Source organism: Nerophis lumbriciformis, linkage group LG05, assembly GCF_033978685.3.
Source record: "Nerophis lumbriciformis linkage group LG05, RoL_Nlum_v2.1, whole genome shotgun sequence".
Taxonomy (NCBI): domain Eukaryota; kingdom Metazoa; phylum Chordata; class Actinopteri; order Syngnathiformes; family Syngnathidae; genus Nerophis; species Nerophis lumbriciformis.
This window is the reverse complement of record NC_084552.2, coordinates 41,947,683-41,963,503: the sequence shown is the minus strand read 5'-3', so window position 1 is coordinate 41,963,503 and position 15,821 is coordinate 41,947,683. Positions and strand designations below refer to the sequence as shown.

Genomic DNA, 15,821 nt, shown 5'->3' with positions numbered 1-15,821 from the left:
CTCTTGTCTCCCAATTTGGATTCATTTCTATTGGTCCTGAAGTCCACAGAATTGACAAATTCAGGTGGTCCTCTGTTGAGACATAAGCTGTCAGCAGCTTTGCTGGTTTTTGCTGCTTTTGACTTCCTCTTCCAGCTGAGCGATTCTCACCTGTCAATGAGCAACAAGCGACACATTAGCAATAGTGGTAGTTACAATGTAAAAAGGCCACCTGTGCATACTTACATCTTTTTGGTCTAGTTCTTCTCGCAGACCTCGGATTTCATCTTGTTGTTTGTAGAACGCATCAAGGAGCTAGAGAGCAGCACAAACCTGAATGGCTTTCAAGAACTGAATGGTGACATCACTGGTGTTCAATCAGATTGTTGTTACCATGACCCAATAACTCTCAACTAGGGCTGCAACAACTAATCGATTATAAAAATAGTTGGCTATTAATTTAGTCATCGATTCGTTGGATCTATGCTATGCTATGCGCATGCGCTGAGGCTACGTTTTTATATTTTTGTATTTTTTTTAACCTTTATTTATAAACTGCGACATTTACAAACCGCTGAGAAACAATAATCAAAATAATAGGGGTGTAACGGTACGTGTATTTGTATCGAACCGTTTCGGTACGGGGGTTTCGTTTCGGTGCGGAGGTGTACCGAATGAGTTTTCACACGGACATATTAAGTAGCGTACTGCATGTTGTGTAAACAATACTCAAAATGCCGGACATTTGAGGCATTTATGGAACTCCACCCTGAGAGCTCCGCAAAAGAGGACATGTCCGGTGAAAAGAGGGCGTATGGTCAGTCTATCGTAGCCCGTTAGATGTTAGCATGCTAGCAAAAGAGCATATGTCCGGTGAAACCGGGCTAGGTCCTGACCATACGTCCTCTTTTGCGGGGCTGTCGGGCGGTGTTTCTTAAATGCCTCAAATGTCCAGCATTTTGAGTTAGGGTTCCGTGTATTTTCTATGTACGTTCAAGGTTAAGAAGGTTAAAAACACAACAAGTTGTGCGCGCAGCAGCATTCGTGAGGGAGGGAGAGACAGAGAGCGCGAGAGAGTTGTGATAAACGCGCATGCGTCGTCAGGCTCTGCTTTTTATTGATAGATTTATCAGATTTAATTTTTTATTACCTATAGCAGGGGTGTCAAAAGTGTGCATTTTTGTAACATTTTCCTGGTTTTATTTGGCAAGTTGAAAGAACATGGCGCCAGTATGCTGGTTTTTTTTCAATAAAATACTGGAAAGGATAGAAATGTAGTTTGTCTCTTTTATCCGATTATTAATCGATTAATTGATTATCAAATTAATCGTTAGTTGCAGCCCTACTCTCAACATAAACTTCAAAATGTCAGTATCGTATTTTTCGGACTATAAGTTGCAGTTTTTTTCATAGTTTGGCTGGGGGTGTGACTTATACTCAGGAGCGACTTATGTGTGAAATTATTAACACATTATCGTAAAATATAAAATAATATTATTTAGCTCATTCACGTAAGAGACTAGACGTATAAGATTTCATCGGATTTAGCAATTAGGAGCGTATGGCATGTTCTATATGTTAGTTATTTGAATGACTCTTACCATAATATGTTACATTAACATACCAGGCACGTTCTCAGTTTGTTATTTATGCGTCATATAACGTACACTTATTCAGCCTGTTGTTCACTATTCTTTATTTTAAATTGCCTTTCAAATGTCTATTCTTGGTGTTGGGTTTTATCAAATAAATTTCCCCAAAAAATGCGACTTATACTCCAGTGCGACTTGTTTTTTTCCTTCTTTGGTATGCATTTTCGACCGGTGCGACTTATACTCCGAAAAATACTGTATACATTTTGACTCAACCAGCCATAGTTAACAGGAATTTTTTTCTTGTGATGTCAAAATTATTTTAATGCTAAAAGTAACCTCCAGTGGGCAGGAGCCAAATATACAACAGGGTTTGGAGCAATTTTTACCAGTGCGATGCAATAGTTCTCAAAGTATATTCATGGCATCATAGGGCTTGTTTACCTCGTCCTCGGTTGTGGGCGGCGGCCTCTCTGCAGGCTCGCAGCAGTGCGGCATGACGTCGTATGTCCAAAGTGATGCCTGTGTCTCGTCCGGCTGCCACCCTGAAAGCTCGTTGACCTCCCTTCGATATTTTGCATCCTGGTAGGCCAGCTGCTCCTCCAGAAAGTTCTATGGAGAACCAGTAAGGAAATTCCTTCACTAAGTTGTGTTGATTGATGGAGCAGCCGTATTGGTACTAGTTGGTACCTTCGGGCCATGCTGGTACCATTTCTGGTCGGCAAGGCTTTCAGGGTAAGGGTTGACAACCTTAGCGCTGGGTCGTAAAGATATCAGAACAGGGCCTGCTGGACCCAAATTTCATCTGAGTCATTTAGACCAATGTCGTTTATCTTGAGTCAAGTTGCGTACTGACTTCTGTTGATTCCAGCCAGCCACTCCTGAGCTGTCATTGCGGCCGTGTTCCCTGCTGTCATCGGGTACAGGTCTTCGTGGAAGGTGCCTGACTGACAGGACGGATATGAGGTTTTAATCCTTGGCCTTTTTGAACAAAGTCCGAAAGAGGAGCTCCACCTTTTTTCGCGGTACGATCATAGACAGTGGCTCCACCAGGTCTTTGATTGCGATCACACGATAGAACCTAAAAATCTCGCAAGCGTTGACATCCAGGCCACGCTTTGGCATCACTGCTGAGGTATGTTGGAGGTCACATGTTAGCGTAGCATGTCGAGCATATGAACGGCTGTTTGTGGATGAGTTATGTTACAACTAGCATTGTTTTTATTACATGGCAGCTACAGTTAAGTGGATTAACTAAGTCACATTTTATTCTTTTCTGACAGGCTCTATTTGCATATAGCTAAAGTTAGGTATTTAAAATTTTTGCGTAACAAGTAAATAAATAAATGATAAATGGGTTGTACTTGTATAGCGCTTTTCTACCGTCAATGTACTCAAAGCGCATTTACCCATTCACACACACATTCACACACTGACGGAGGGAGCTGCCATGCAAGGCGCTAACCAGCACCCATCAGGAGCAAGGGTGAAGTGTCTTGCTCAGGACACAACGGACATGACGAGGTTGGTACTAGGTGGGGATTGAACCAGGGACCCTCGGGTTGCGCACGGCCACTCTTCCACTGCGCCACGCCGTAGCACAAATAAAGGGCTCTTTTTACCTTGCAGCGAAAGTTTATATGCCATTTTGGTTTTGAATTTAAACTTTTCTGACAGGCTATATTTTAGTATGTAGCTAAAGGTAAGTATATTACATTTAAAAAAAAATTGAATTCATATTCTATCTTAACAACATGACTGCAAATTAATTGTTTCCTCTCTTGGACTGCTTTTGTATGTGTGCACGCGCTCTCTGCGCATACGTGTTGAGAGCGGTTGAGTGACCGCCGTGAACAGCAATGTTTTTATTTGAGACGGTAAAAAATTGTATTGCATAAACATAATTGTGAAAAATATAGACAATTGTCAAACCAATGTTTTCTGTTAAAACATTAATGGTAATATGAAAGAGCATGTGGTGTTCTTGTGTTTGCTGTAAAAATGTTACTGTGAGGAAGTTACAAACAAGTACCGTATTATCCGGAATATAAGACACTACTTTTCCCCCCACACTTTTAACCTTGCAGCTTTTGAAATGGTGCGGCTAATTTATAGATTTCTCTTTGCCAACAGCCGTAATGTTTTGTATTCAACAAATAGTTTTAATGAAAAGATGTGTTATTGTTTGTGCTATGGTGCCATCTTATGCACGAGTTCGCTCACTGCAGGTGCTGCAGGTTTAGTCTTCACTTACAGTGGAGCCAATTGGAGGTCCTCTATTCAGCCCATAAAACCCAATAAATAACCATCCAAAAAGCGCCAACAATACTCATTTACATTTTGTGACTTGAATAATAACCAAGTATTAGTGATATTGTTATTGTAATCGCTAACGCAGACAAACTATAGAGGCGCTGCGATCACAAGCTTGTGTCAATGTTGAAATGATTGATCAGCTGCTTCCTTGCTCGTCAAACTTTAGTGTAGAACATAAATCATGCCTCTCACCTGGGTAATAGAAAAGACAAGGATGGAATTTGGTATGTTGGTAAACTTTTAACAGCCAATTTAGACCCAAAAATGGCGAGAGCGACGCGAAAAGACGCTTAAATTGGTTCCACTCCCCTTTTTATTTGCGAGGATCATGAGTCATTCTTCATCTAAATGGTAATCTATGAACATCTTAGCAGTGTGCATTCTAATGACAGCCGACCTTGTAAAGTAAGTGATGTTTTATTATGTTTGTTGGCTCCTATAAAGTCTGCAGTGAGTGGCAATCTATGATGTAGTAAAAAAAAAGCAAATGTGATGCGTTTTTGAAATTATTGCGCCACATATGCTTAAAATGGTGTGCCGTGTAAAGGGGGCCATTGAGTCTGTTAAGCTGATTGGAGCGCTAGCTTCCTCAGCTAGTGGGTCCATGACGATGACTTCTGTTTTGTTTGGTCAGCTGTTTAACTGCTGTGTGATAGGCACTGTTTGGAAACAATCAAGGTATGTTAATAAACATTTACAAAATCTTTTGTACTGGAATATATCTGTGACTTATGGTCCGGTGCGGCTAATATATGGAAAAATATTTATTTCTTCTCAAATTTGGTGACCTCTAGCCCAAAAATTATGCTACTTTATATGCGGTTCATATATGTAAACATATTTCTTTATAAAATTTTGGAGCGCTCCAAAGCCTGGAAATTACGCTACTTTATATTTTAGCGTTGCAAATGGTAGAAATAACAGTATTTTTTACTTGTTAGTAAAATAAAAGGCTCTTTTTATTGCTAGCTTTGTCATTGTCACTTACATGCTACAGCTCGCTAACGTTAATGCATTTCATATTTTAGTGTAGCAAATGGTACAAATAAAAGGCTTTTTTAAAACTCTTTGTTACAACTAGCTTTGTTCTTGTCACTCGGCAGCTACAGCTCGCTAAAATTCCTGTGCAAGGCCTTTTTATTTTCTTTTAGCATGTAGCTGAAATTACAGTGTAAATTTTAATGTAGCACAGATGAAAAGTTATTTTTACTACTCGTTATGTTACAACTAGTTTTTTTGTTTTTTTTACACTGAGCAGCTACAGCTATCTAAAGTTAATGTGTAGATACTTATTTTAGCGTTTTCTGACAGGCTCCATTTTACCATGAAGCAAAATTTAAATATTGAATATTTTTGCATAGTCTGTTGCACAAATGACATGCCCTTTTTACAGCTCATTATGTTACGACTAGCATTGTTTTGTCTTGGCAGCTACAGTTAGCTAAAGTTCATGTGTAAGTCATTTTTAATCCTTTTCTGACAGGATCTATATTTTAGCATTTGGCTAAAGTTAAGTATTTTATGTTTTAGCATAGCCTGTGGTACAAATTAAAGGCTCTTTTTACTGCCCATTATGTTACGACTAGCTTTGTTTATGTCTGTTGTTATAGGTCCTGTGTAATTTTGTCTCATTTTCTAACAATAAATGTCTGTCTGTGTTGGCCCTGAGATGAGGTGGCGACTTGTCCAGGTGTACCCCGCCTTTCGCCCGAATGCAGCTTGGATAGGCTCCAGCACCCCCCGTGATCCCGAGAGGGACAAGCGGTAGAAAATGGAAAGATGGATTATACTCAATATATGACTAAGCTTGGGTATTTTGCATTTTAACATAGCACGTTGCACAAATGAAAGGCTTTTTTAACAGTAACTTTTGTCACCTAGTAGCTAAATCCAGCTAAAGATTTCATAAGTTAGTTTTGAGCTGCGTTAAAGTTTTGGTATTTTAAGAATTTTGTGTCTGGTGGTTAGCATGCTAATAAGATGGCTAAATTTCATTTTAAAGGCCTACTGAAACCCACTACTACCGACCACGCATTCTGATAGTTTATACATCAATGATGAAATCTTAACATTGCAACACATGCCAATACGGCCGGGTTAGCTTACTAAAGTGCAATTTTAAATTTTGCGCCGAAATATCCTGCTGAAAACGTTTCGGTATGATGACGCCTGCGCGTGACATCACGGATTGTAGAGGACATTTTGGGACAGCATAGTGGCCAGCTATTAAGTCGTCTGTTTTCATCGCAAAATTCCACAGTATTCTGGACATCTGTGTTGTGCAGGTGTTTGAGTTGTATGGACGGGAGGGGGGAGGTGTTTGTTATGCGGGATTAATTTGTTGCATATTAAACATAAGCCTGGTTGTGTTGTGGCTAATAGAGTATATATATGTCTTGTGTTTATTTACTGTTTTAGTCATTCCCAGCTGAATATCAGGTCCCACCCGCCTCTCACAGCATCTTCCCTATCTGAATCGCTCCCGCTGCCCTCTAGTCCTTCACTCTCACTTTACTCATCCACAAATCTTTGATCCTCGCTCAAATTAATGGGGAAATCGTCGCTTTCTCGGTCCGAATTGCTCTCGCTGCTGGTGGCCATGATCGTAAACAATGTGCAGATGTGAGGAGCTCCACAACCGGTGACGTCACGCGCATATCGTCTGCTACTTCCGGTACAGGCAAGGATTTTTTATCAGCGACCAAAAGTTGCAAACTTTATTGTCGATGTTCTCTGCTAAATCCTTTCGGCAAAAATATGGCAATATCGCGAAATGATCAAGTATAGCACATAGAATGGACCTGCTATCCCCGTTTAAATAAGAAAATCGCATTTCAGTAGGCCTTTAAAGTACAAAGTGTGTGAGTGTATTTTTAGTGTTGGTCCAGGTCTCACCAAGTCCTTTGTGAGGCAGCGGCGACCTAAACTCGGTCAGGAAGCTGATGTAAGGTTTCTCAGAGGTCAGCTCGTAGTACCTGATGTTTCCGTCACCCTGTGACAGACACTTTCGCTGACCTTTAACCTGTTTGCATATGCTGTGACGCTAGAAAAGAGTTGTGAGATTTGTCATTACGTCACTCAGTATGGTTTTGACTCACCTTTCCAGCAAGGTAGAGCATGTTGGTGTCTGGATCAAAGAATGGGAAGAGAACTCCTGCAGAACCGTCGAGATCTTCTTCATATAAAGGTTCCGACAAGTCGTCCTGCCCACAAAAAGAAGTCGCTGCTGCATGTTTCCTGCTTGATACAGGTTTCTGCTTCAGTTTTTTCTTTGTTTTCAGAGCAAGTTCTGCAGACGTCCTTACCGGGTCCCACAGCACTATCTGTCTATGGTTCCAGGGCGAGCAGCCGGTGCTCAGCAGCATCTTCAGGCCTGCCATGTAGATTACCTTGTTTGCCTTGTGAGATTTATTGCAGGACACCTGCAGAGGAAACGCACAAAATATTTTTTTTTCATCAGGCTTCCTCTCTGCAGAAAACACACCTGGATAACCTGTCCTGTCCGAGGGTCCAACACTCGCACGCGTCTGTCTTTGGACACCACCGCCAAATGGCTTCCCTCCTGGTTGAAGCTGGCAGACAGCAGCAGCTTCTCTGAGGGGAAGCGTGATGATGACGGGTAGATGGGTGCCATGACCACACGCACCGGGCGCCTGAGCACTGACCCATCCTGAGACACATCCCACAGGAGGACCTGTGGCCAAGACAGAAGATACCCTGTTTAATAAAAAAAAACGTACAATACATGATCCTTCAGACCGCCGCCTGACCTTGAAGTCATAAGCTGAGCTCAGTAGAAGGTTCTCAGCAGTCGGATGCCACTCAATAAGCCCCACCCTCCTGGAGTGACCAATCAGCGTCTTCCTGGCCTGCGTTAGGTTCCGTTGGACGCCGCTTAGTGGGATGTCCCAGATCTTCACCTGTGAAGTCAAACATTCAACTATGAGGGCCATGGGAACCACAGAGGAGACCAGGAAGTGGTCATCACGCACCATGCAGTCCTCGGAACATGATGCAATGCAGCGGTCATCAAATGGGTTCCACTTGACGTCCAGAACACGTGCCCTGTGGCCGCACACCCTTGGGTACTGATGGTCCACTCTGCCTGTCTGGAAGGGAGATGGATTCCTGATCTTTCGCTCTATTGGCTGATGATGATGATGAAGAAGATGTGCCTACGTGATGGATGGGCAGCACCAGGAAGGACCCGCCCCCAGCACACTCTGTCACCATGGCAATGAAGCACGGGTTGACTGAGCAGTAGTGGTTGTCATGGACACCGCGTGTGATGGGAACGCCGTCGTAGCCTCGCTCCTTGCTGGATGTCTTCCCAAAGACATGACGGAACTTGGAGTGGTGGAAGGATGAGCGCCACGACATCTTGAAGACAAGTACACAGGTGTGTGCGTGTGTGTGTGTGTGTGTGTGTGTGTTGCATAAACACACATTATGAATGCAATCTTGTGTTATTCAACTTTGACATGTTTTTCTGCATCATTTTTTGACGCTCAATTACTTCCATATTTCTCAACCGATTCAAACAAAATGTTCAGCTCAATGAAGACGTGATGGCTCTACCAACACATTCCAAAATGACCATTTTCCATAATTCTACATTTTCCGACACAATATCTAATTTAAAATTAATAGATGAATTGTAAAAGTTCCATATTCCTCAGCTGATTCCAGCATCATCAAATTCAACTCATTCAGGACATTTGGATTACATTTCCATGTAACAATAGTTCCACTTTTTTCCAAAATTGCACATTTCCTGTCAAAGATTCCTTTGAACTTAGCAACTCTTGGTACGACCACACTTCTCAAACTAGTCTAACCATTGCTACATCAAAAGATTCATTCAAAAGCATTCAAGCTATCTGTTTTCAGAATTTCTGGTTTTCCCACAATACAAATTTTTTTGTCCAAAATTTCCAATTGACTTAAATGCAATGTTTCCACATTTCCCAAACCATACCAACATCAAAACATTCAAGGCTAAACATTTGCCATATTCAAAAAATGTTCCACTTTTCTATGTTTCAACATTTTCCGTTCATTTTGGTTCATCTTCAGAATTCACACAATTTCCAGAAAAGTTGCCTTCTCCAATTGTCTATTAATGTTCTCATCTATAATAAATAGCACACAAAGTGACAAACTGATCATGTGAGACGGCTCACTTGTCGAATAAAATATTTATTAAAGGACATTCTAACTTCCTGCTACAAATTGCTCCTCAACCTTGGAAAGATCAGTTTACTTCATGACTTTGCTTCTCATTTCTTCTCAGGAATAACCAATATTACTTTGCCTTCTGATCACTAATTGATTGTTACAGCCTAACTTAGCCCAGCCTAGTCTGGTTAAGCAATAAGACAGGAATCAGGTGTGCAGTTGTTATGTGAATACGAACACGACCTTCGGTGGTTGTGGTAGACTTGGATTAAATTGGAGGTTGGGGCCGTAGTTGTTGTGCAGGCGAAGACACTCTTCTCTCCTCACGTTAAAAAGGATTAAAAGTCATTAAATTGATTTTGCGAAAAGTTAGGGCTTAAATTGCATTGAAAATAGGGATGTAACGGTTTTGTAGATACCGCGGTATTTCGGGTTCAAAATCTTATCAATTATGCTGTGACAGAATCAAACGAAAACTTGGTGTGTAGTTTTTTTCTGTCTCTTTTACTTTAGCGAGTCTAAAAATAATAAATAATAATCGCCCAGATTCCTCTGCGCAGCGCGAGTCTGCAATGTGGGGGAGTGGAGCAAAAGAGAAAGCGGAAACTGAAGTGTGCTCCACTTCGTAGTAGATAGAATTGTTTTTTTTCAAAATCTGTTCATAACTTTTTAAGTCATGCTGCTAAAAGATAAACCCTAGCAAAAACATAACCTCTATTGGCAGAAGTAATAAAGCGCGCCACGTTGTCAAGCAAAAACAGACTCGGTCAAGGCGAGGGGAAAGCAACTGTGAACTACTTGATAAGCTACCATCACCCAGAAAAGATTAAACCAGCAAAGCTAAACATCAATTTGTGAGGTACTTACATTAATAAAAGTTCAAATGTGAGTTAACTTTTGTGAGAAACTGCATTGTCAAAACTAATAGAACAAATATCTACTGTAGAGGACATTGCTTCTCAGAAAGTAAAAGTTGAGAGAGACAGTGGATGTTACTGCACAATTCTTTGCACCTAGAAATACAAACATTTTAACATTATGTTTGTGTTCAATTACAGTAAGTGTGTTTATCCTAAAAAAAATCTGCCACTTCATTTTACACAATATGGCATTTTTAAGTCTTTTTTTTTTTTTTTTTTTTTGGGACTAAACCACAATAATAGTGCTGTGGCCTTAATACTGTAATACTATCGTATCGTGAGATTTTGATATCGATACATCCCGAATTAAAAAGCATTAAATACTATGTCCAGAGGCATTAAAATGTAATACAACTGTAGGACTGGGCCAATAGTCAATCAAACGATAAATTAACTTAATAACGTTGGGGTCATCAATAAATTGCTACGACTGTCTGTGCGTTTCTTTTCTTTGGCTCTGGCTTTCAAACTGGATAAAGAGGTCTTGTAAGGTCCGAAAGCATGAAAAGCGCTGCTTTCATACCGGCCACTCCGCTGAATGGCAAAATTAAACGGCTCTGCTATTCTTTGGTCACTGTTGGTGTTAAGCCCTTAACGCTGACATCGTGTTATGTTAATGAGGAAGCTGCGCTTGTTTCATACACGACTCCAGTTGTCTCCAGTTAACTTGGCTAACATTAGCAGCTCTCGTGTGATCTGCGGTGGTCCAGGAGGAACAACTAAGGCAATTCTCACAACAGACCCACAACTCTTACTTTCAGACATTCCCACAATAAATGAAGAAGAGTTTTTTTCAGCTGCCTGACACTTTATACATCGCTTGCTATCTACTGTACCATTTAAACAACTGAAAGGGTGTGAAATATATATAATATATAATCTATTAAAGATCCTTAAATCGACTCAACTTATTTTTAATGCATCGAAAGGGCTTTTTAGCATTTTTCCAAAAATTATTCAATTACATGTTTTTTCTAAAATGTTGAAATCAATCATCCATTTGCAAACGCATGCATTGCTTGCATTCCTCTTCTGTTAATTTACTATTCCACAAAACCTTTTAACTAATAAAATATATACTGATTAAAAAAACGTATCCTCCGGTTTGTGGCTATTATAAGACATAGTTTCAGAGTATATTAATTTTTACAGCATGTTTATAAAGAGATAAATTAAAAAATGACATCTGTATATATTATATTGGTCAACTAATTCTGATTAGAGGGCTTAAGTGCAGTTCCTCTTTAATATTTTTTATTGAAGGTACAGTGTGATGATTAACAGGCGGAACCTTTTAATTGGTTATTGTCTACGGCTAGTGCATGAATTCAGAACATCGGATGCTTGGAATGCTGCCTCCTGTGAACGTGCTCATGCTGTGGCGAAAGCGAGAACATTAATACATGTCGGGAAAATGGGAACTGCAAATTTTTGGTTAATGACTGGCTAGCTTTGCTATTTAGTAGAATTCCGCTGTTCTAGCTAAAGTGTTTTTTTTTTCAGATTTCCGTAAAATAAAACAAAAAAACGCTACAACAATGCGTATTGATCAAGCTGGATTGCTTTCGTATGTTTTGGTTGCTTCCGTTGACATTTGGGAACGCTCGGAAGCAAAATACCACGAGGCTGTGTGCTATCAAAGGAGAAAACAAAAACGGAGGTGGCCTTGCTTTGTTTTTGCTTGAAAACGTGCCCTAAACATATTCAATTTTTTAGGTACTTGTGTGTTTAATGTGTTAATATGGACTAGATAATGTAGGATTGGTAATTATCGTGTTGTGATTTTGTTTTGAAATAACACATAGGTGTTTTGTGTAACTGCTTGCTCCGGCGAGCTCACAATTATTTCAACATGTCGTGGAAGAAAGCTATCTTCCATAAGAGAGATAGCGGAACAATGTTTCAGTTAGATGCTGGATAAATAATTCTTTGAATTTATCTTGGTTAGAAAAAGTAGTCGACAGATGACTGCATTCAGAATTAATTTTCAAGCAGAAAGATCCAGGGAAAGCACTTTGCAGTCTTTGCAATGGGAAGATGATCAACTACGGTGGCAAATGTTGGTTGTCATTGAAACAGCATTGTGAGGCAAACAAACATGCAGAGAAGAAAACATTTGCCCCCTGAACCCCCAAAAGAATCCACGTTTGATATTTTTAAATTCCTGTATTTTTATGTACCTAAAGGTAAAACATCTGCAGGTTGCATAAAAGAAAATAAAAAGTATGGTCTTTCTCACCTCTGGCACAGTCATGTGGGGGAAAAATAAAAATAGACAGCCTGGATGATGTCTGGACTTCTTCAGCAACAAACCTTCTCAACTAAAAGTATTGAGTATTCTTTTGGTCCCTGCAGTGTTTCCCCTTGATCTGTGACGTCCCGCCTTGTTCTCCACATTAGCCGTTGTGTTTATGCACGACTGGCCGCACACAAACACACCACTACATCTGACACCGCTGCCAGACACGCCGACCAGCTGAGACGACTATTAACGTCCATTACTGCCTAAAGGTGACTCATTCTTTAAAGATGTCCATGCACATTTTATAGATGTTTTGGCTAAAAGGTTTAGCTTGGAACAAAACTCAAATGATTGCATGAAAACATCTTTAATTGCACAACATTCAATTGTAGTCATAAATAGTATGCTTTCAAATTTTCGAATGTTAGTCGAACAATGTCAGTGCAACAAAAAGTGGCAATAAAAAGTTTGACCATTTTAAATAATAACAACACTGTCAAATAGGGATGTGAACGGTACGGCTTAATCACAGTTTGGCACGAACACTACCTGCGTATCAAGGTCCCTGTCCCCATTTCCACTGAACAAAAGCGGCACAATGTTTTTGTTTTATCCACCTGTTTTTGTCTGATCACATATATTACGTCAACGACGTGAGAGGGATTTTGAGTTTTGGCTGCTTTTTGGCACTATCACTAGCTGTGATGCCTGCTTTGTGTAACAGACGTCAACCGGTATGGCTGTGCCATGTCAACGTTGGTAAACATCACTCCCTGATAATTGAAGAGCTTGCGTGAGACATCGAGTCAAGAGCTCTAGATTTTAGGTAGCTTCCGAGTACGCTGGCTGAACTGTCGTTAAGAGGACCCAGGTTCAAGCCCCAGGCGGAACGGAGACAGGGGCTGGACTGGGCGGGTTACATACAGTCGGCAAAGGCTGGACTGCACTGTATTTGTTTGCTGAGTAGATGGGTAACGCCGTCAGGGATGTAGCACCACATGTTGGCCTCCCATACAAATGTTGTTGCCACATACACGCACACTTGCCATGTTTACATGCACTAAACTAAACACTAATTATTGCATAGATTTGGTTGAAACCAGCTTTTAAACAAATCGTTTTTAGGCTTTGACTTTTTAAAAATGGTATTCACACTTCTATAACATATCTAAATAAACCTCCTTAATAATCAATTTTTGTTTGAAAAAAAAAGTGTTTTTTTGTTTTTTTTTGTTTTGTTTTTTTTTACATAAAAGTTCCAACAACTTCAATATAAAGTGGCCAGAATATGAGTTTAAATAATCATACAACCTGCCATTATTTAAATATGATTATACATCTGTGAGGTTTTCTGTCAAGTTTTCCTTTACTTCAGAGTGTAGAAATTGGCTGATTCACTTAGGTTTATCATCACTAAAAATAGTACATTATTATTATAATATTATTAGTCCATCTCCTGGGGGTTTAGCCTGCCCCTGTCTTTAAAAACTTATGATGCTTATGTTTCTAACTTTAATTGAGGGTCTTTGATTGCACCACAATCATGTGCAATGTGCAAAACTTACACATAACCTGGTTTTATGCTGCCATAAAAAGATTATGTATTTACATTTCTGTCACCTAATCCTTCTTCCAAAAGGTTGTTGCTGTGTGTGAATGTTTAAAGGTGAGCTTTGATGACGTTTGTGTCTTGTGAAGTGATCCAAACTAAGTTTTCTGCTATCCAAGTCATTTTTGATAGGGAGTTGAGGTAGACTTAGATATTCTTAATTTTTTTCAAGAAAGCTTATTATTGAACTTGCATATCTTTATTAATTATATTTTAAAATTGATAGCAGCTCTTTTAACTTCCATATTTTAAGGGCAGAAAGAAATAGCCCAGGGGCCATTCAAGCAGCGTTATTATTGAACTTGCACAGCTATATTAATTCTATACGAGGGTTGTACGGTATACCTTTACTAGTATAGTATCGCGGTACTAATGAATCAAAAACGGTACTATACTCTGTTTGAAAAGTACCGGTTCTCAATTATTATCATTATTATTTTTAACGCGCCGTCATGCCCGTCATGGCATTGCTTGGTTTACGAGCAGAGGAGCGTGTTCGGCAGTGCACAATCGCAGAGTACTTACAAGCAGACACGGTTTGTAGACAGAAAAGGGAGAACGGACGCATTCTGGCCTAAAACTGAAGATAAAGGTGAAGCTATAATACTGAAACGCCCTCAGGAAGAGGTGCTTTAAGACATGGCTAGCTAGCTGGCAGCGAACATCCATCCACAGTGGGCAGTGTTGTAGCTACTTCTAAATCACTAATCCTCGCCTCCATGGCGACGAATAAAGTGAACTTCTTACAAGTATCATCCCTGCAGGACGAGGAATAGCTAAACATGCTTCACTACACACCGTAGGAGCAGAGGTGGGTAGTAACGCGCTACATTTACTCCGTTACATCTACTTGAGTAACTTTTGGGATAAATTGTACTTCTAAGAGTAGTTTTAATGCAACATACTTTTACTTTTACTTGAGTATATTTATAGAGAAGAAACGCTACTTTTACTCCGCTACTTTTATCTACATTCAGCTCGCTACTCGCTACTATTTTTTATCGATCTGTTAATGCACGCTTTGTTTGTTTTGGTCTGTCAGACAGACCTTCATAGTGCCTGTGTTTCAACAAATACAGTCACTGGTGACTTTCACTCCGTTCCACCAATCAGATGCAGTCACTGGTGACGTTGGACCAATCAAACAGAGCCAGGCGGTCACATGACCTGACTTAAACAAGTTGAAAAACTTATTGGGGTGTTACCATTTAGTGGTCAATTGTACGGAATATATACTGTACTGTGCAATCTACTAATAAAAGTTTCAATCAATCAATCAAAAGTGTGAAGGAAAAAATACCCTTTTATTTCAACCGTACATCCCGTCAAAAGCCTAAAGACTGACTGCACAGTTCCTGTCTTCACAATAAAAATATATATATATATGTGTGTGTGTATATATATATATATATATATATATATGTATGTATATATATATATATATATATATATATGTATATATATATATATATATATATGATGTGTGTGTATATGTTACTCATCAGTTACTCAGTACTTGAGTAGTTTTTTCACAACATACTTTTTACTTTTACTCAAGTAAATATTTGGGTGACTACTCCTTACTTTTACTTGAGTAATAAATCTCTAAAGTAACGGTACTCTTACTTGAGTACAATTTCTGGCTACTCTACCCACCTCTGCGTAGGAGGATACAACAGCTCACCGGCGTCACCGCTAACAAAAGCTAGCGCGCCTGAATGTAAACAAATGCCATGGGTGGATCTACACCTGACATCCACTGTAATGATACCAAGTACAATAGCGTATCTAGTCGATAATACTATGATTACATCTAAAAAATTTATCGTCACAAAATCTTTTTTACTTTTTAAAAAAAAATGCATATTATGTTTATAAACTCAGTCAATATGTCCTGGGACACATGTAGACTTTGAATATGACCAATGTATAATCCTGTTCAGCGGATACCTAAATTTGTGGTATCATCCAAAACTAATGTAAAG

At 39.6% G+C, this 15,821-nt stretch overlaps 1 protein-coding gene across 1 annotated transcript; it reads right to left on the bottom strand.

Moving 5' to 3' along the window:
• Position 1: 1 nt before the first annotated feature.
• Positions 2–8,267, bottom strand: LOC133606385 (coronin-2B-like). The gene is made up of 13 exons (XM_072913228.1): positions 8,067–8,267; positions 7,880–7,996; positions 7,658–7,807; positions 7,372–7,581; positions 7,193–7,309; positions 6,986–7,090; positions 6,783–6,879; positions 2,586–2,701; positions 2,428–2,518; positions 2,262–2,356; positions 2,016–2,183; positions 226–294; positions 2–150 (listed from the first exon to the last, which is right to left on the bottom strand). The coding sequence occupies exons 1-13, from the start codon at positions 8,265–8,267 to the stop codon at positions 91–93; spliced, it is 1,596 nt and encodes a 531-aa protein (XP_072769329.1). The 3' UTR covers positions 2–90.
• Between the last annotated feature and the right edge of the window lie 7,554 nt (positions 8,268–15,821).

Coding starts and splice junctions, on each gene's coding strand:
- LOC133606385 (XM_072913228.1), bottom strand. CDS start 8,267: ATGTCGTGGCGCTCATCCTTCCACCACTCCAAGTTCCGTCATGTCTTT. Junction 7,997..8,066: donor TGGTGCTGCCCATCCATCAC/GTAGGCACATCT, acceptor TCTCCCTTCCAG/ACAGGCAGAGTGGACCATCA. Junction 7,310..7,371: donor GGACAGGACAGGTTATCCAG/GTGTGTTTTCTG, acceptor TTTCCTCTGCAG/GTGTCCTGCAATAAATCTCA.